The following is a 20,847-nucleotide window of genomic DNA, read 5'->3' as shown; positions in this document are numbered from 1 at the left end:
GCTTTGTATGTCACCATTGGATCTGAAGAGGTTGGAGTTCATAGGAAGAAGCTGGGTGAGACTTCACATGGTAAAAATTTTAAATCCTGTGGATCTTCTGAAAGCTTTGAAAATGGCTTCATACCACCTTCCTGTCATCTGCATAAAATGTGACTATTCACAGTCACTATGGCATGTGCTCTTTTTCCAGGTGCTATTTTGGTCACTTGGACGTAAGAGAAAGCAGTACAGTAGCTACAGCTTTTCCTTTGCTACTGAAGTTGCTTCATGAGCACTTTCAGCTTATTCTAAAATACTTTGTTCTGAGAAGTATCACTGGCTGCAGTCCACATTAAAAATCTATCCTGGACTTAATCAGGTGATGTTTCCATTCTTAAGCTACATGCTGTGTCCTAATCTTAGAAAAAGCTCACATAAGGCCTTTTTTTCCTCATTGTAATGGGGTATATTGTTTTAAAATATTAATGACAGAGAAGGAAGAATTAATTATCTAACTTACTATGGGCTTTGAGGAGTAAGTTGGCAGCAAGTTGACTTTTTATGGATGTCAGGTATTTGATGGGGAAGAGATTTCTTTCTATGTGCATTTTTGTGTGTACAGGTAAGGAGGATGCTTCGTTGCATCACTTCTCCACTCCCCTAACATAATGTCAGTAGAGCCTGTTTCTTTGCATTAAGATGGGAATCAAGCTTAAATTGAGTATTTAAATAGTTCTGTTACTGTTTTTTCATTCCTACCTTCAAACTGTTAGAAAGTTCATTACACAAAGAGCTGGAGCCTACAAAACAGTAGCTGCACACATAACATTATTACACAGGTGAGGTTTGAGTTAGTGTGACTGAAGAAATAAAATTGTTTGATTTGGATGGGTGCAAGTGGAGCTACATTTTGGAGACAAAGCCCTGTAAAGAAAAACAAGGAGACAATCAACAGTTTGTGGTTTATTTGGTGCTGGAGCCAGTACTACAGTTGGACAGTCACTGTCTTGTTGCATACAGAAACCTACACTTTTTTTTTTAACATGCTCAGGAGACAAACTTACAGCTAGGCTGATATAGTACACAAAAATAAGGTTCTCTAAAAAAATACACAAAAATTCCAAAGCAGTGTTAGGAAAATACATTTGGACCTACCAACAGTGAAATAGTTAAGCTATTCAGCTGGCAGAGAAGGTTGGTCAATTGGCTTGACAACCCTTTAACTGCAAGAAAATAGTCTTTGGTTTCACATTGTGTAATAATTAGTTATTGTTCTGAACCAACATTAAACAAGATGAGGAAAAGGCAAAGGGTTTTCTAGGCAGTGCTGCTTTGAATGCTGGATTTCTGTCACACCACTTCACTGTACAAGACTGAGTAGGTTATCTAGCTCTGGCTAAGAACATGGGTGTCTGAGAACAGGGAAAACCCTAGAATAGTTTCCTAACGCTATCTTCAGGAAACTCGTTTGTTCAGATTTGAGCTTTGTGTGTGTTCTAGTTGAGATACGTACATTGAAAGATTTGACCTACTTGGAAAAGTGCAACATAAGACAAACCACTAAACCCGTTAAACTGCAAAGAGTGAACTGCTTGGGCAGATTTAAAACTGTAGTTCCTTCTGGATTCCCCAGAGTGTATCTGCACTCTTCTTTAATTTGTCCTCTTCCTCAGGTTTTAGGATCATCTTCACTACATCAGTGATGCCATTATTGCCCAGTACACAAGGAACGCTTAGGAAGACATCTTCTTTTATTCCATGCAAGCCCTGAAAAGTAGGTAAGGATAATTAGGCTAGAATTTATGTTATGTCTATGTATTTTATAGAATATCTTATCAGGAAAAATCAATTATGTTTAATTTCAACTAAACTAAAAAGTTATTACTGTTCTTCAGAATTCCCAAGGTTTATACTTTTCAGTACAACAGAAGTTAACAAGAAGGTGCTGCTCACCTTAACAATTGTAGAGATCGGGTGCACTCTTCTCAAATTCTTCATAATCGTTTCAGCTAGATCTGCCACAGAAAGGCCGATAGCCCATGATGTGTACCCCTTCAGTTTGATGACCTCATAGGCACTGCAGAGACAGTTACTCATTAAAAAACAAGTACCATCAACTGAAATACTTGCAAGTTTGTAAGAAGGCCTTTTGGAGATGCCTTATCAATTGGGAGACATCAGAAGCTTGACTGATTTGCTGACAGGACTGAAGTGAACTCAGCAGTGAAGACTTCTACTTGCATGAAAAATTAAGTCTGCCAAATTTACATTACTCCTTAAAATATTATTTCAAGTTCTATTATGTCTGCATCTTGACATTTGTTTTGAGCTACTATGGTATTTATGAAACCAGATATGGATACTGCAGTTATAGATGCTAGAGCTCATAATTTGTTCTCATGCTGAAAAAAACCCAAACAAAAAAAACCCCAGTATTTACCTGTCCACCACCTGCTTATGGACCTCCTTCCAGTGTTCCTTGTCTGCATCAGTTCCCAAGTCTGGATGAAGAGCCTTCAGGGAGACGCCAGCAACATTCACTCCACTCCAGACAGGTACTGGGAGTTGCACATAGATTAATTATCTCACAAGAAAACTTAATTTTGTCCTCCTCAAATTTAACAGTTAACACAAGATCTAGTTAGATTAATCTGCAACACATGTCACTGATTTAGATATGACTTTACATATCATGTGACCTATGAGGCCAATCTAATTTGCTGGCTGAGAACCTAGGAACATCTTTATACACGATGTCATAACATTTGACTATACCTTTATTAAAGCAAAACACCTAAGCAACATGAACTAGTGACAGTAACTCTGTATTTTGCAATGCAAAGGTTTCTCAAAGTAAGAATTGAGTCTAAGTGAGTCATCCTTAGTGTCAGGAAGCAGACAGTACTGCTCTTGTGCTGCCAGAGAAAGTACAGGTTAAGTAAGGAGAAAGTTGCTCTTTCTCCTGTCCTCTAGACTTGCCTCTGCACTTCAATTCCTCTAAATATAGTTCTTGAAGTAATCAAGAGATGCCAGTAAAGACAACTGAGTGATTACTAGTAGGTCTAGTGCAGATCTTTAGGAGTCCCTTGCAGAGAACTTTACCCTCTTGCTTCTTCAGGGTTTTTTTTTTGGGGTGGGAGAGTTATGGGAACAACTTAGCCTAGAAATTTTTAGCCTCCTCAGGTTACAGTAATGACCTTTTCCAAGCAGAGTAACTCAGGTCAAATATAGATCATCTAGGGTTACTCTATGCATAAGACTTAAAGCAGGACTTGGATTCTTAAGGTGCTGTAGTGCAAAGGTTCTTTAGCAATGTTTAGCTGTAACTTCGAGATGTTTTTTGCAAACAAATAATCAGAAAAAGTTCTATGTAACAGCCAGCCAGATTTCACCCTTACCACTGGAATCTCCGTGCTCTCCAACAATCCATCCATGGCAGCTCAGAGGATGGATGCCTAGTCTTTCTCCCATGAGGTGGCGGAAACGGGCAGAGTCCAGATTGCAGCCACTACCAATAACACGGTGTTTAGGAAAGCCACTGATCTTCCAGGCCACATAGGTCAAAATATCCACTGTAAGTAGAACAGGGAAGATAACAAGTGCCACTCATGAGCAGTTTGATAACTAGGCTGGTATCTTCTGTTCATCTGTTAAGGATTTTATCTGCACACATTACGCGGAATAGAGTGTAAAGTAATGCCCATTACCAGGCCCTGCAGTGGGCTAACATAATGACTGCTTTAAAGGCAGAAATGAGAGGCTGTTTATGCTATGCATGCAATTATCAGTGTCCCTTACTGTGTCCTATGCTAAAGAACATTAAAAGGCACCTGAAGACTCAAGTTGGAAGCAACTTGATTTATTCCTCAGAGGACCAGCTTGCTGAGTGTGGAAGGGGAAGATGACACTTCTTGCTATGTGGTTATGTGGCATAAGTTGGTCATATTAGTATACTAATGCCACCTTACTGAAGACAACACAATGCTCTAAGCCAAATCCTCTTGTTAAGGCAACACAAGACAAACCTGGGTTTGAGACAATAAGCAGCTTGCAGTCAGGACTGTATTTAACAACATTGGGAATGATGAATTTGAAGATATTCACATTGCGCTGGACCAAGTTAAGGCGGCTCTCTCCTTCTTGCTGACGGGCACCAGCAGTGACAATGACCAGCTTGGAGTGTGCAGTCACACTGTAATCTGCAGACAAAAGACTGTGTCAAACATGACCTCTTTCTACACATGGTTCAGACCAAGAGCTTTCAGTTCCTTTTAGTATTGGTATCTAAAATTCTATATGTTATTTAGTTTGAGGGTACTGAAATTCTCCTGGTTGTCCCCCTAGACTTTGCTTCTATAGAAAGTAAGTTTTCTTTTAAGACTGTGGTTCATTGCCACAAATGGCAACCTTAAGGGCATGTCAAAATCTTAACACGTAGAACTGGGCAGTGGTATTACATACTTCTCAGGCATAGATGGGTATGGGGTAGCTGTTGGGATGGCAGCCAGTGCAAGTGCTGTGTAGAAAAGGAAGAAGGCTCTGCCCTCTTAACCTGCTACCTGTGGACACTACAGCTGCACGTTAACTAAGGTATGAGATGGCTAGTATTTGCCCTAATCAGGTTACCACTAAACTTAAAGCTGTCAGACATTTATGGCCAAGAAGTAAGCAGTAACAGATTCAGGGGCTAACTGGCTAATTTTGAGTGAAATAAAACTCTCAAATGTGCAGAAATACCTAAGAATGATGAACTCTGGAACAGAGGATTCATAGTTGGGCCTTAACAAGGTATATGAAACAATGTCAGCTGAGCAGAAGTGAAGTGAACTTTCTTCCTAACAATTAGGATGACAGGCTAAGCGCTAGACTTGGATGACTAGTTTGAGATGGCTATCTCCATTTGGAAATAACGAGCACATTAGAGCCAACTACTTGCCTTTGCCAGAGACAATCTTTGGTGTTCTAAGGAAGAGGCTGCCATGCTGGAGATCTAGCATCTCTCCTCTGAGCTTGTCCTCCACAACATCAACAAGGGCAAGTTCATCAGCTAAGTCCTGCAAGAGACCAAGACTGAATAGTAAGTTTATTGCCTCTTTGAGCAAAGTACCCAATTTGTAAACCATGAAGTTACAATTCTTTTAAAAGCAGTGATCTATTTAAGCAATTTTGCTCATCTGTATCTTCTTCCTTGTTCCCAAGCAGAGTACTTACATTAGTCTCCTGGGATATCCACTTTATTGAGTTAGTTTTGTACTTTTCATATCCACATTCTGTGTGGAATAATTGTTCAATTTAGTATGACAATGATTAAGAATAATTTAATAGCTGTTCATAAACCCCATATGTTACAGCTAAGAAAAGCAAGCCTGATGCTAAACATAGCATTTTCAATAAAATAATGTAATTCAGAGGACAAGCCTAAGTGTCTAGGACCACTTTTTCCAGTCCACACTGCAAAGAAGTATTCCATCACACTCTGCTTCGGACAAAATGATGCCTCAGTTATTAGAGGGGATTCTGGAAGTCATTCAAAGGTCAATGCAGCTCTTAAGTCAAAATAATACACTGAGTATGTTCTGTCTGATACTGAGATAAACTTGGTTCACAAGAACTACAGCTATTTGTCCTCTGTCAATAGCTTAAAGAGTGCTGCTTCATTTCAGGCCCAAAGAGTGGACAGCCAAAAGTTCATCTTCTGTGCTATCCCAGTTAGTCTAGTAAGGGAGATTACTTTTTGCCCCTCTTTTAGGCCTCAGGTAATCAATCACAACTGTGCTGCTTCATCCCAAGCTTGACACTTACCTTCATCAGGATGCTGATAGCACAGGCCATTCCAACAGCACCCACACCAACCACACTGATCTTATTCTGGGCATGACTCTGCTCCTGTTTGTGGACATTGTGGATGAGCTGATCCTTGAGAGACATGGTGCACTGCTGCAAGGAAAGCAACAGATTATTTCTCCAGGCTTTGGGGCTTTTACTGACACCAGAACATTTCTATCAAGCAAGACAGACTTTATTCCAGGAGAAGAAAATCAATATAAGTCACATGCCTAAAACATCCAGCAGTACTGTCTGTATGCAGCAAAGTGATTAAAAAACCTGAATTATTGATGACAATGCACTGTTTAAGCTTACTATAGCTTTCCCTCAAATACAGCCCGAGAACCATTGGTATATAGCTGGGTGGCACTCCAGCAGCATTAGTAGAGTGTTCTAAATGACCATCCATATTACATTTAGATAAAGGAAGCCATTTTAGTACTTCTGAGCACAGCTTGGTCTGGCAATCTCCATTCTACTGCCCTGAAAAACTGCTATTCCGTGCCCTGAAGCCCTTCCAGAGCTGAAGTTGTACAACACTTAGGCAAGCCCTTCTTAAGCACAGTGTGATCCTCAAAGTCAACTTTATGGATTTGTTTTAAAATGAAACTGCATAGTTTTGAATTAAGATGTCTTCAGTCTGGTATTACCATCTCTTCCACCCTCAATTTTTTTTTTAGCTACCAGCTGCATGGCAGTCCAGTTATATGGGTTCTAATTTGACAGCCACAGCTGTACTGAAATGCCACGATGCTGATGGAGTATTGTGCGTTCACCCCAGGGTTCCTGCAGAAGCTGACACTATGCTTTCCCAGGCAGTGCTGCACTGGGAGCAGCCCAGCTTCTGCCTTGCCTGAAAAGCCCGAGGCAGGGGCAGCATCGCAGATGGATGCAAGTATAAACATGACGTGATTCTCAAGTTAGTGCTGAACAGGCAGCAACTCGTTTAGAGCAGGAAAGGCCAGGCAGCACTGGCAGAGCAGGTAAGAACTGGGAGCTTGGGGAGAGAGGGGAGGAGGGACAGAAAACCAGCAGTGCCGATATTTAGGAAAAGTTAGCCAAGATATGTCACTATTCATTTGCAGAAGTCTCCTGAAGCAGGGCCCGGTATAGCACACACTCCCTCCATGTGCCAAGTTCTCCCTTTGCACTGTAAGAACTTTCACGTGCAGAACTGGTGAGAAGCACCCACTTAAGCATTTCTCAGTTACGCTTAATACTCCAAACTGTTGTTCTCAGAGCGCTATTCCCCTGAAAGAAGCAGGTTAGGGGACAGCCAGTAGCAGAGGTGGTGTATTAATGCCCTATTTCAAACGCAGCCCACCCTCACAGCCCTTTGCAGGGTCAGTCACTGAGGGCATTTCACCGCCGATTAGGAGATGCAAATTAATTCACGGGGGCGGGGGCAATGCAGCGCACAGCAATCTCAAGGCCGGGGAGTGTGTGGGGGGAAATGTGTGTGGAAATCACGCCGGTTGCACAAGGCCGCCGAGCAGGGCGCAGTGCTCTCCGCACCGCACCCAACGTGGCGCCGGGCTGAAGTCCAGGGCTGTGCCCGGTAGCGCCTGAGCCTTGGGGGGGGGAACTCGATCGAGCGGACTCTGGTCCGCTCGGAGCCGCCCGCTCGATCGAGTCCCCCCAGGGGATGTTGGCCAGCCGCGCCCGCATCTCCCTCCCCCCCTCAACCCACAAAGGCGATCGTACCTACCGAGTGTCCTCAACCAAGTGCGGCGACGGCTGTAGCGGTGGGGTGGGGAAGAGGCTGCCGCCTTAAGTAGGGGCCGGGCGCCTGACGTGAGGCGGGCGGGTCGCTACGGTGGAGACGTGCCCGCCGACACGTCGGGGTGGAGAGGAGGGGGAAGTTGTACCGGGCCGGCGTGGGTAGCAGGGAAGTGAGGGGTGGAGTGAAGTGGAGTGGAGTGAGGCGAGGAGGACGGTAACGTTTGGCCCGTTAACGGCCGTTCTGGAACGTTCGGCCCATAACGGTCGGTACCGTGAGGAAAGATAAGGCGGGCGAGGAGGAGCTCAGACCCAGCTGGCGCTCCACACTCCCTCTGAGGCGGAGGGGCTCCGCAGCCCTTCAAGCCTGAAGGGGAGGGGGGCTGCCGGGCTGGTCTTGCTGCAGCTCCGCGTCGCGCCAGTGGTGAACCGGCATCCTGGTATCGTCGGGGAAGATTTCCCTCGTTCTGTTCTTAACCGGGATGGGTGAAAGAGATTTAAAACATTAGCTCCCAAAGGCAAGATGCCCAGTGCGTGCGCAGCCAGTACACGGACCAGCAAGCGGTACCACCTCTGGAGAGTTAAGGGGGGGTTAAAGGTGTTCGTGCCCTCGTTTGCCGGCTGCACCGTCGCCATCCGGGCAGTGCCCCCTCCAGGAGCCATGGCCAGCACCGCAGCCAGCTCTCTCCTCTTCGTCACCGGCACAAGCCGTTTGGGTTTATGGCCGTAGTGCCGGATGGAGCTTTTTGTCTGGTGGCTAGAAACCTTCTTCTAATTTCCATCTAAATCTATAGATGTTTGGATTTTTTTGTTACAGACGTCCTTCTCTGGTGCTTACTTCCCCTTCCATGTATTTACATATCTGATTCCCACTCATTTGTTGTTTCATTAAGTTACATAAGCTAAACCTTTTCAGTCTTGCATGCTGCCAGCTGTGCTCTGGTCACTGGGACGTCCTTTCTGTGTGACTCTTTGAATGCTTTTCTCTTGATCGGCTGCTGCCTGGAGTGTTTTAGACGGTCTTCTCAGTACTGCCTCAAACAGGAACACTAATGTTTTCCTGTCATTACTGGAAATACCATGACTGGACTCACACTTGTCTTTTTCACAGTCACTCCACAATCAGCTCCTTGTCACCCTGTGGCTGGTTAGCAAAGCCAAGTCCTCCTCTTCACTTATTTCTTGCTAGGATACTAACAAAGAGCAAAAAATATTATTTCCTGGATGCCTGAAGTTTGAATTTTATACTATGCTACAAGGTTGTCCCACAAAACTGGCATTTAGTAAACCTATGCTTTTATCCTTTATTCATTGAATTTCATGTTTTTAGTTAAACTTTCCTTCCAAGATTTCCTGAAGAACTGCACAGACATCAAAAGCACAGGCCCAAACCGCTTCTACCACAGCTCACTTCTTAAATACATGCTGTTCTCTGGTGCTGTGGTAATGCCTCCAGGTCAGTAAATTTACTTAAAATCTTTGCACCTGGATTTCTGGTTTACTGTGCATCAGGATTCTGGGATTGAGCATGTGTGGTTACTCCAGTTGGAGCACAGTAGATTCTGTGAGTTTTGCTTGCCAGCTGGCTGTGTTCATTTATTATCTTGTATCCATTTCTCCCTTCTACCCCTCCTCCTTGGCATCCTGTCTTTAGCCCATGGATTAACATGTTCATCCTTAATAAAAATCAGGGAAGCATTAATTGAATTTTGTGAGATTAGCTGGGTTACCTTTATTTACCCATTCTTGTTTTATGGTGATTATTTTTCTAATTTTTTTTTTTAATTTCTTGTAGCTGCGGTACCTTTGTGATGTTTGTCTTAGTTTTCTTTTGGGATTCTAACTCTAGCTGATTTTTGGCAATATCTATGCGCATCTTCCTTTTTGAGATGTTTATCTTGCTATGCCAGAAGGCCTTCCTTGTAAATTTTTCTTCCTCTACCCATACCAGCCTTTCCATCGCTGTTTTGTCTGGGATGTCTTTTATCTTTTCTAAAGTCATTTTATATAGTTTACCTCGTAGTCATTAGAGTTAGCCAGTTTACAAATGAGGAGGTTGTCGTGGGGGTCCCAATCTCTCCATGACCTCATTCTACTCACACTCCTCTCCATGACCTCATCCTGTTCACAGTCAATGCATGCATAAGACATGGCCCTCAGTCATGGTAGACCAGAGCAGACGGTGTGAAGGTGGGTATATCTCATCACGTCTAAGGCTTGTACTCATCTACCAAACTCTGCTTTACAACTGAAGGCATTTTCTCCTGCTGTTCAAGGCACGCTAATGCCTTGTCACAGACCATCCCAGTGACAATTCCCTTCTGCTGTGGTGATCTGACAGGAATGGTAGCCCAAAGCCTCATTGTTTCTTTGACAGTCATTTGGCAAAACGAAACAAAAAAATGCAAAACAAATCAGGTGAGAAAACATCTAAAAATGCTTGAAACATAGAATAAGGAGATTTGCATGAAACAAACCGGAAACATACAAAATTTAGGTTCTTATGATAAAGACCAGCACTTCTACCAAAGGAGGTTAAATACAGTGTTGTAAAACCAGATGTGCTTTATTCCTTGCTGCTACTTGAGGAATGAGTGATCCTTGTGAGATGTCTCATTACAGAGGAGACTGGTAGCTAAGGAAGGGAAAGTCCAGGTAGATGCTGAGAAGGTCTAATGCTGCATGAATGCAGAATGAAAGGAAACCATATAATGTAGTTCTGTTCTGCATTATGCTGGGTTCACTGAGCACCTTGTTCTATCAGAAGTCTGAAGGATGGATTAGGAAGTTTAGTTCTGCATCCCAGGAATCTGTATTTAGAGTGGCTTTACATGAATAGGACTAAACATCTCATCCAGAGTTTGCGTTCCAGACATCTGGCAGGACAGAAAATGAACATTTGACAGGAATGAAGAAGAAATATTTTCTCCCTATAACATTTTTTTTACTTCTGAAAAGTTTAAATGTAAGATCACAGGCTTTGAAGATGAGACCGGCAGGATAGATTAATGAGCATTTTAAAAATATGTAAGTAATGTAGAGCAAGTGGTATTTTACTACTGTCACAGTGAGACCAAGGATCCTAAGAGAAGAATGTTATTATAAGATTGTTCTTATACTGTGGCTCGGGCAAAATAAAATTGGACGTTGTTTTCATGGTATAAGTTCCAATAAAATCTTCACTTGCTTGTGTTTGTGTTGCTCGTTACTGAGAACAGAACCAAGACCAAATCTCTGTTATTTATAACGTAAGGCATCAGGTTGTCCTTAGCTGTCTGGTGCCTATTCACTTACCATAGTACCTTTAGTAGAGTAGGCCAAAGCGAGCTAACTAGGATGTTTCAAAACCGTCCTGGTCCCAACGTCTCCTCGATGATGATAAGCAGATCAGAAGCCTTGTTTTGTTAAAAAATAGGCTTAGCTTTTAATATGCCAGTGTTAATTCACTTGGGTTACAAAACTGAGAAGGCATCTGCGACTGCCAAATTTTTCCTTTTACATGTCCTTTGTGATCTTAGTAGCAGCAGTAGATGCTCAGGAGGAAAGCAGTCATCTGGCATGATTGACATTGATTTTCTGCCTCAGAGAGCTTCAATCAGAGAAGGTTCAGAGCACCACAAACAGAATGGGGTGAGCAAATTAAGGGCTTTTTTTGTGCCCTTGGAAGATGGAGGCCAGGTCTGTTTTGATTTCTTTTAAGTGATTGACTTGGATTGCAAGGATGGGGCCAACTTTCCTCACTTGTATACATAAAGAGTTTTATTCTTCCTATTCTTTTTCCGCTGCTGCCTTTTATCGCAGTAGCGGGAGGTGGTGTTGATAGAGTGATGGGAATGTTTGAAATGTGTTAGGGTCTCTCTGGGGAAGCTTGACTCTTCCTCAGCCTGCTCGCCCTCTTTTCCATATTAGCTTTCACAGATTAAACACAAAAAATAAAGCAATAGAAGTTGCTGAATGTGGAAACTTTTATACTTTTATTCTAGGTTTTACATGGTGATATTTAATTTCTACACTTGCCATTTGCTCAGGTCCTGGCTCACGACAGACTAAGTCAAATCTGATGGTGCTGCTGGGGTCAATAATGACAACAAAGCATGACCTGCACATATTTGTTGTATGAGCTACAGCTTAGCTAGGAGGTTAGCAGTAACCCAAAGCCACCGTTGATGCTGACTGGCCCCAGAAAGATCAGTGGAATCTCTCTACTCTACCTGAGATATGAGGTCTAATTTGCCCCTAAAAAATCATGTGTTATTGCCAGCGTGATCAGTCCTGCTTTTGCTCTGACATCATCAAGGATCATCAATGGCTTTGCTTTCATATGATGTCAGTGTGTGAGGGAAAGACCTGGCACTAGACATAACTACACCATGTTCCAGTCCTGTCTGTCCCTTTGATTTACTCTGAGGCCTGAACAACTTCCTCCAGCTTTAATGGCTTCATTTCTCCTTTGTAAAATGTGAAGGGTCTTTATCTACCAACCCGATGGTAGTACTGTAGGGATTAGTGAATTATGAAACACTTCAGTTTCATAAAGCAAAATGAAAGTGATGGAGGTGGAGGTTTTTTACCTAAACCAGAGAGGCCTGGAGCCCAAAATGGAGTAGCTTGGCACCAAAAGTTTGGTGTACTCTGCTAAATTTTCAACATCAGAAAAGCTCCCAGAGCCAGAATTCTTGCTATTTCTAAATACTTATCAGGGTAAGATACAGGAAGTTGGTTCATATTCCATAAATATCCGTATTTTCTGTTCTTCAAATTTGGACAGCGTAGCCACATCAAACCACTTGAACTGATCTCCTAAGAAAACTAAGAGCTAAAAGATGAGTTTTACCTTGTCTTGTGCTAACAGGTATCTCTGCATATAACTGATTAGCCATGGTCCATACACCTCTGGGTCCCTCTCCTTCACTGCTTCCATGCCTGCATGTTATGGTCAGGATGCTGGTATTACAAAGATCCAGTGCTTTTGCTGCTTCACACGCTCTTTTTCTTTGCACTGTCATTGTGGGGGAGGAGGAGGAGGAGCTAGCTGATGCAATTCTCCTTTCTGTGTATTTATACATATGTATTTCTACAACCTATTTTTAAATGTGCACCAGGGTAATATATATGGAGACCTGTGTAAATAATTGTCAATTTCCGAAGATCCCGGAATTCCACAATGCCCTTTTGTCAGATGTATGTTTTTGATTGCAAACGGTTTTCTAGCTGACATGTTTCAATATGCAGGACTTCCAAGTTACACCAGTTTTTCTTATCCCCTTAAAAAGTTGGTTATGTTTGCAAGTACAACAGCAATGGATTATGCATTCATTATAAAGCCAGATAAAACTGTATTTCTTGCAATGATTTTCTCAATACGAAACTAAAGAAAACTTTCTTGCAGTTGCTTCCTAAATCATCACTCTAGGTAGCTGGACTAAGCAGAATGCGTGATTTTGTCTTGCTTCTCTAAGGAAATGAATTTATTCATGGAAGTGTGAGTCACTGTGCAGGATTCTCCAAGCCAAACCCATTCCCTTGATGCAACTCTGAATACTTACTCATTTGCTGAGGAACTGCAGGAAATGGGATGCTCAGATAAATCACATGGTCGGAGAGAGATGGAAAGGCACTCACGTGGACAGGGGCTGCTCTTCAGTCTTCGCCTAACAAAGTCGCAAAGATATCTCAGCCAGTTCAGCACCTCCCTCCTGGTGACTGTCTAGAGGAGTGTAATCATTAATGCATCCTTGCTGCTGCCTTCTAAACTGGCAGCAGCAGAACTGTTACTGTTATCTGAGTTGTTCTTGAGTGTCTGGCAGGTTGCAGTAAGTGGAGACTTTCTATAAATTACAGTAAGGACCTGGAGGGATATAAGAGGAGGGCTGAGGACTGCTGCCGCTGCTACTTGCCAGTTCAAGAGGGCAGGCAGGTCCAGCAGCAAAAGGTCAGAGGCACGTCCCTGCACTCCATCTGGAGCAGATGCCCTTATTGTAATATTCATGTTCATTCTGCAGCTGTCAGTTTTGATTTCCCCAGGATCCCTTCTCAGCACATCACATGCCAACAAGCTGGTTAGCTCAGGGGAAAAAGCTACAGAGTCCTGCAAAGACAAGTTTTTACCAATTCAGGCCATTTGGGGCATAATACATTTAACAACACAATATTGCCTCCCCTATGGAGGGAGATACTTTTCCAGCATTTCAGACCTTACACATCTGGTTGACCTTCTATGTATTCAAAATGATAGCAGGTTATTATGTATTCTTGCCCATCCAAAAATCACTGTGGCTAAACGTTAATTTCTGTGAATCAAAATTCCAAGTTACATTGCTGGAAACTCAGCATCCTACAGTTGTGAAGTTACTGGGCCATAGAATCACTCAGACTTGGTGGAGGAACTTCCTACCCTCCCTGGCCTACAGAAACAGTGCACGAGACAGATGTGAATTCATCCCTTTATCTCTTTCATCCATTGAGGAGACAGGAGGGTCACATTTGGGACTCTGCGAAAGGAAGCTCTCACTTTAGCAGCATAAAGTTACAGGGTTGAGGAAGTCCTAGACATTAAATAGTTTCGTCTGTGTTTTCATGAAGGACACGCTTCAGCATGCAGGATACCTCTCTTCAAAGCTTTCACTGAAGACATCAGTGCTATAAAGTGGAACTTTTATAGCTCCTAACATTTTCTGGAGCTTGTAACATATGGGTTAGTTTCTGTAGCTCTTTGTGGGTCCTGGTGAACAAAACCCAGCTCCGCGCCTGGAGTGGAGCAGGAAGGCCGTCAATCAAGAGCTAATCACATTCTGGTTTTGCAGTCTCCTTTTAGAGCCCGGATGCCAAAACAGCCTCACTGTATAGCCCACATGTTGGTGTTCTCAGATAATGCTCAGTGAATATGGAAAAAGTGTGCACCTATGGATGACATAATGATAATAATGTAATAAATGATTATCCATTCCTTGAAAAAGAAAGATGAAGTTTAACTTGCAGTCCAACAAAACAATAGAATGGAAGTAGGCAACCAGCTGCTTTCATTTCAGTCCCCACGCTTGGGCCACACCTTAAGCTCTTTAAAAGACCTGCAGGTGGGCCAGCTCAGCCCTAAGACAGCAGTCCTGAGGGGTCACTTTGGCTTGTGTTACAGAGTTGAACTCTTTTGCTGGTCTCAGATGGGAAAAGTAACTTGACTGTTTCTGCACAAGGTACTCTTTTAGATCTTTGTTTCTGTGGTGGTGGGTGTTGGCAGCTCTGGGGGTGAACACAGAGCCCTGGAGGGGGGGCACAACTGTGAAAGGCAGGTACTGTCCTGAGAGGTCACCAGGCAGAGATTTTAAATACTGTTTATATCGTGTGTATGGCCAGCAGTATGTACTGCTGGAGTGGACATGGGGCTATTCTCCAGGGGAAAGCTGTTGCCTTATCTCTTCAAAAGTTCAGCTCCCTGGGCTTTTTAATTTTGTTTTGTTTAATTTTATTTTGTAAGCAGAAGGTAGCCAAGAGAAAGACAAATGCACACCATTTCCTTAATGACCAAGTTCTCCTAGCTTGTACTGTTAGGGATTTACACCATCATCTAGATGTGCTGTAGTTGTATGTTAGTTGGCTGCTATGGGTGTTCCATGGCCTGCACTTTGCGCAGGCTTGCAGGTTTGTGTTGGAGACCTCATTCTACTCGCAGCAAAGCTAGATGTGAGTCCTGAGGTCAAAGGAGGTTCAAAGTGTGGCTTGGCAGGAAGAGGGAGGTGGTTTCTAATCCTTTTCAAGAAAGAATTTTTTTGTGGTCTTAATTTTCTACCATTCTTTTCTTTTTTTTTTAAAGTGTCAATGTTTCTTAATTGAAGTGTGATACACTGCACCATGACTCAGTACCAAAGGTCTAAACTGTGGCAGTGATGCCAAAGGAACGTAAAAGTGAATAGAGAGGTGCAGCCTGCATTGCTAACATGCAATAGTCTTTCGACTCGGCTTCATTATGCATCCATAGTGAAATCATTAATATCTTCAAGCAGGTACCAAGTTGAACATCTCTGTCAGGAGGACAGCTTTACAGCGCTGGCATTGTACTGACACACAGCAGTTCTCCTCAGCAAAGAGCTCATCAACTAAAGAGGCAGAACAAAACAGGGAAGTGAAAGTGGAAGTAGAGAAAGGCAGAATGATTGCCAAATATGGTGCTTGTTTCAGTATGCTGGGTTTTTCGAGACTATTACACAAATACTGACCCTTATCTCTATCAATTAATTTAGTTTTCTTATTTACACTCAAATTCTAAATAGAAAATGAAAGGTTGCTGCTTGCCTCTGGACTACCAATGAATCATTTTCACAGTGTTGTGCTAAGTGTGGAGTTTTTGGCTTGTGGACCCTCAGTTCCTGTATTTGGATGAAGTTGCACAAATATTTAGCAAACATTTGCAGTGAAGGCCTTGTTGTTTTGCAAACTACAGTGAGCCTTGTTTAAGGAGGTGGATGTTACCAAAGGGAACAAGCATCTGACTTGTAGCTCCTGTGGGGGGAATCCTGATACAGAATCTGTTGATTCTCTAGCTTGGGCCTTAGAATAAGAGGAACAGCATGCCTGTGTCCTGGGTGGTAAATGCAAAGTACGCCATTTCTCACTGGCTATCTCCAACCTTGAGTTGTTTTTATCATAACTATCCAGATTCAGCTGTATCCCTAGACCCTATGCAGTTCTGGCCTTAAGAGGCAATATCTCAGTGCAGGTACCCTTTTAAAAGATGCCAATCTGATGAAAATGTGAGATGCTGGGAGATAGTGTCATGGATTCTGTGTGTGAATGTGCACATGTGCACAAAAGCTGGATTTCTGGAGGCTGGGTCTCCTGAGCACTTCACCCCCAATGTATTCTCCGTATCTTTTTGCTAGTTGTACATAATTTCTGCTTTATACATATATATAGTGTATATATATATAGTTTATGTAGGATTCATTGTGTATGTGTGTAAAATCTTTGATATATAATGCTGCGATGTCAGAAAGGAAAAGATAAAGCTTTATCTTTTGCTCACTGTGTGAGGGTGAACAATTTTTGGAGTGGCAACAGGGATGCACAGTCCCCTTGGTCTGTGTTAACTCCTTGCCACGTGACAAGCCTTTGGACTGGCTGCTGGGGCAGTGGGGCTCAGCCTCTGGACTGCAATGTTTGCCAACAGGGCAGTGCCAGTGTGGTGGAGGAATGTCAGCATTAGAATTTGTGAGACACAGGACAGAGCAGAGCCCAGGTCTCTGACTGCCAGGATGTGACGTGGTGCATTTACGTGTTCAGACAGAAGGAGCTAGGTCTGTTGCTTTCTTGATGAAGTATCATTCTGCGTGTGTGTTTGGCTGCCAACCCAGTGTTCCTTCATTTTAAATCTTTTCAACTGTTTGTGTCCCCAGAGTGGCACAATAAGGAAAAGAAATGTATTTCACTTTGAAGCTTCTGAAGCTAAGTAGTATTTCTGCCTCCAGGTTTGGTCTTGAAAAGTGAAGGCAGTTGAAGGCTGAGGGTGCTCAATAAATTTTGTAAAGTTCTGGAGTAAGGATATGTTGTTATTTTTCCTGGTTTTATACATTTAGCAGTAATGTTGAATATATGTTCTTTGGGTAATAATCTCAGTGTTGCATCCCCTTTTAAAATATGCTCCCTTGCAACAACAACAACATCTGGAGATTTGGAGTCAATAGGTTATTAGGTTATGGAGAGAATTAAAATAATAATAAAAAAATCTCTAACATTTCATATCTCTTAGGCAAAGATTACTGAGGGCCAGTTAGTTCAGTGCACGACCTCTGTAAGCGTTCTTAGGTGTATAAGAGCAGCCAAAAATAGCTCCTTGGAAGGTCAGGGAAGGCATCTTTTTTGCATGTGGATAGCTTTGCATTTATGACCTGAAACATCCGTATGTCTTATGGTAAGCAAGCAAGAATGGATGGAAAGAAAATAGAATACCAAAATGGACTTGGAGGGCAGCCAGAGCCTGTGTAACATGTTCCTTATTCATGTAAGCCTGTACAAACTGCTGCCAGCCTTGGAGATTTTTCCATATGTGAAATAGAGAAATCCTGCATTAACTTCTAAACCATGCTTCAAAGGCAGCCTAGCCAAATAAAGGCTGGATTCAAACTGTCAATAGATGAACAATGGCAAGAGGGACCCTTATGTTTTAAAACGGAGCCATAGGCTCGCATCCAAGTGATGTTAAGCTTCTGGCTGACCCTGGAGTCTGAAAGAAATTTCAGCTTGTCACACCAAATGTTCTCTTTCTTTTGATATCTGCATGCTGAGACAGAGTTCACGAGAAGCTTTTATAGCAAATCCCAAAGTCAGAGTCACCACGAACACTTTAATTATTGAATAGGCAAGAGCTAATGTGAGAGAGAAAGGCTCTGTCTTTCTCTGCATGTTAATCTCCCCCCGCCCCTTCCTGCCCAAATCCCCTTGGTTAATCAGGTTATGTTTGCCCTATTTCTCTCGGGGAGCAAGCAGAATGCGGCGTTGCTAGAAATGGAGGAGGGGAAGGAGGGGAGGAGAAGGGTGTGCTGAAAGCAAGAGTGGGTTGAGGATGCTCCAGAAATGAAAGCTTCACTTTGGCAGGGTTCCCAAGATCACAGTAGGATGCCTTCGGGCTGTGGATGTCTCTGTGACCTGTCACACTTGCTGACATGTGTGATCTTGCATGCCAGGTCATGTGCCAAAGGACGTTGAAGGGAGCTTGCCTGTCTGTGCTCAACCTGGACGCATTGGTGGTCTCTGTGGCCAACAGCTCCCTCCCCAAACACCCACTCAGCCTCCTGTCTCAGCTAAGAGCCCCTAAGGAGGGAGTAACTGATGTCCTTAGGGGAACACGCTTTGCCTGACATTTGCCTGAAGTGCAGTGGTTAATTCGGGGGGAGCGAGCAACGCATGTGCGCGCGCACATACACACATGCACATACAGAGCTGTATGTGCTGCATGCTTTTGTGCAGTCATACAGCCTTTAATTCTTGCTGCACTCATCCTCCTGGACATGTGGCTGCAAGCCACAGGAAAAATAGCACAGATGGACCCATCAAAGTAAAATCCAGCTATGAGAAGCAGGGAGCCAGCACACACACAGACGGTGCTGCTGACTTGTGTGCTAGTGAATCTAAGTTTCCTTTAAGTCTGGTGATCCTGGAATTTAGCTCTGTCTGTACTGAGATTTGGAAAGTTCTTAATATGGGTGCGTGCCTTGGAAATGCTCATATTATAATGGACAATACCAGACTAACAGACTGGGAGACTGATGTCCAAAGCTCTTCTATGACCAATGTCTAAATGCAAAGCTTGCAGCTGAAACCATTTCAGGAAATGTGAAAAATTGCTTGTTCTGAGGTCTAGGTCTGGGCAGGCCTAGGAGAATAGAGTAAGTCTTGATGGGAGAATTAAGTGCAGTGACTTGGGTGATTTTGGGAGTGTGGCAAATAATTCAAAAGGATGCAGGTCTGCACCTGCATTCTGTGTTTTGGGGTTGAGTTTATTCAGAAGCTCAAAACCAAACCGTTCCAGACCAAATCATGAAGCTTCAGGGATTTTATATGTAACCCTGCTTCTCTAACATTCTGATCCTGGCTCAGGATCAAGTGAATGTCAGCCTATGCTTGCGTTTCAGTTTTGCCAGGAAGTGCCAAGCCACACAAGCATTGCATAATTCAGTCTTGTGTGCTGGCTGCTTTGCTCAGATCATGGTGTGTTGTTCCTTTGAGACATACATATTAGAAGAGATTTTTAGCACCCCTCTTTGTTAACAGTATGGATCAGAAACATTTTTGTAACTCAAAGCTAGGTGAATGCTAAGATGTTTCTTCCAAAAGCATAAGCATTGGCAAATGCAGACCTGAGCTAGTAGATCCTGGAGCCGTGGCATGATCTTACATGCTCCCCAGCACAGAGCAGAGCTAACTGGATGGCCACAGACTCCTGTTCCCTCAAGAATGAAGACAGGCAGGAAATGAACCACCAGAAACCGTTCCTTGGCAGGAGAGCACTGTGGAAAAAGCATGGTGTAGCAAGCCCCGGGCTGTTAGAGCCAGGCCTTGCAGGTGCTACAAGCCTCATGGGGATCCTGGATGCCTTGTTCCCACTGTGCAGTGCTCACTGGTAAGCATGTGTTGTGGTGTGTGTCCAGAACTTGCTGATGCCCCAACACGGTGCGATGTCATGGCCTGGTTGCTCATTGCTGTAAGATGCTGACCAGTGCTGTATGTTACAGCAGCTTTACTATGCTTGGGCCTCCTCTGTGCAATCCTTCTTTGCAGCAGCAGAGAGCAGGAAGGCTGAATTGTTCCACAGAGTTGCTGTTTGGTGTAACTGCAGTAGGCAGGAGGGAATGGTGACAACAGCATCCTCCCACCCCGCAGGAGCGACAGTGTGTGTGTGAGGAAGCGAGGAGAGAGCGAGCTGAGCTGTGTGATGAGTGACTTTGGTTGAAATCCGTACTAGGTAGGAGTCTGCCTTGCCAGCCTGTGCATGGGAGTGCTGCCGGAGCAGATGGTGAGCAGCACTGTTACTGCAGGGTTAGCTGGCTCGTGGGGCGCTGCCAGTTTTGTGCAGCGAGGAGGGCATCCTGCCTTTTGGAGGAGGAGAACAGTGCATGACGTGGCAGCCTGGAGGCTCACCCAAGCACAGAGGGGTCTACGTCTGACTTGAAGGCTGAGCAACAGCATGATCCAAAGAGCAGAGCTCATAAATTGTTTGCAGGTTAACAGGAGGCTTTTTCTGTGCCTCTCTCATACTACCAGGTAAAAAGCTGTCAGTTGCTCAAATATACATAAGTCTCCTTTCCTCCCCAACCTCCCTCAAACTAGACTTAAGCTCCCACAGTTATGTGACTGGCTTAAAAATTCTGAATTTACCATCTGGTGTACTTCTAATTGCCTTTCTGTCTTCCAAAACCTTAATTCCTGTTTTCAAGCTGCTTTTTTTTTATAAGCCAGGAACTGTATTTTTTGTTTGTTTGTTAACAAAGTCCCAGGACTCCAGAAAGCAGAGCTTTAAGGAAAGCTGCAGTGCTTGCTCGGATCTAGTAGCACTGAAAGGAAGCCGAGAGGCAAAAACCTCACTTGAGAAGTTGGGTCAGGAGGCAAGGCTGAAACAGTGGCTCCATTGTTTGGCTTTACCTGTAGCTGGTGGATATGGGTGCGTGTCCCAGGGAGTTGCATTTTATAAATACGTGGCTCATGGTGTGCACAGCAATCAAATCACGAGGTAATTACTGGACCAGTGGGGGAGGCGTGCAAGCAGTATTGGTTGTTAAATAATTAAAACAAACAAAACCCAACACTCTAAAGCTTGAAGTTCAGAGCTCTGCTCCT

General features: G+C 43.5%; 1 protein-coding gene across 4 annotated transcripts; it reads right to left on the bottom strand.

Annotated features, from left to right (window-relative positions):
- Positions 1–929: 929 nt before the first annotated feature.
- Positions 930–7,656, bottom strand: LDHA (lactate dehydrogenase A). 4 transcript variants are annotated; one of them, XM_054827564.1, is made up of 8 exons: positions 7,510–7,656; positions 5,782–5,916; positions 4,916–5,033; positions 4,005–4,178; positions 3,378–3,551; positions 2,420–2,537; positions 1,933–2,056; positions 930–1,746 (listed from the first exon to the last, which is right to left on the bottom strand). In XM_054827564.1, exons 2-8 carry the CDS (start codon positions 5,905–5,907, stop codon positions 1,582–1,584), a joined length of 999 nt encoding a protein of 332 aa, XP_054683539.1. In that variant the 5' UTR covers positions 5,908–5,916; positions 7,510–7,656; the 3' UTR covers positions 930–1,581. The 4 variants fall into 4 exon arrangements, with proteins under 4 accessions (XP_054683539.1, XP_054683538.1, XP_054683540.1 ...); XM_054827563.1 differs by having other exon boundaries at positions 7,514–7,656; XM_054827565.1 differs by having other exon boundaries at positions 5,782–5,913; positions 7,514–7,597.
- Positions 7,657–20,847: the final 13,191 nt, after the last annotated feature.

The sequence above is a fragment of the Grus americana genome, chromosome 5 (assembly GCF_028858705.1).
Source record: "Grus americana isolate bGruAme1 chromosome 5, bGruAme1.mat, whole genome shotgun sequence".
In the NCBI taxonomy this organism is placed as follows: Eukaryota; Metazoa; Chordata; class Aves; order Gruiformes; family Gruidae; genus Grus; species Grus americana.
The sequence above is the reverse complement of the archived record's forward strand: the minus strand, read 5'-3'. Positions and strand labels throughout refer to the sequence as shown.

What these genes read in the sequence shown, in the direction of transcription:
- LDHA (XM_054827564.1), bottom strand. Translation starts at nt 5,907, where the DNA reads ATGTCTCTCAAGGATCAGCTCATCCACAATGTCCACAAACAGGAGCAG. An exon ending in GCTTATTGTCTCAAACCCAG is followed by an intron (nt 3,552 to 4,004) that starts GTTTGTCTTGTG and finishes TTCTACTTACAG; the next exon opens with TGGATATTTTGACCTATGTG. An exon ending in CATAAGCAGGTGGTGGACAG is followed by an intron (nt 2,057 to 2,419) that starts GTAAATACTGGG and finishes CTGTCTCTGCAG; the next exon opens with TGCCTATGAGGTCATCAAAC.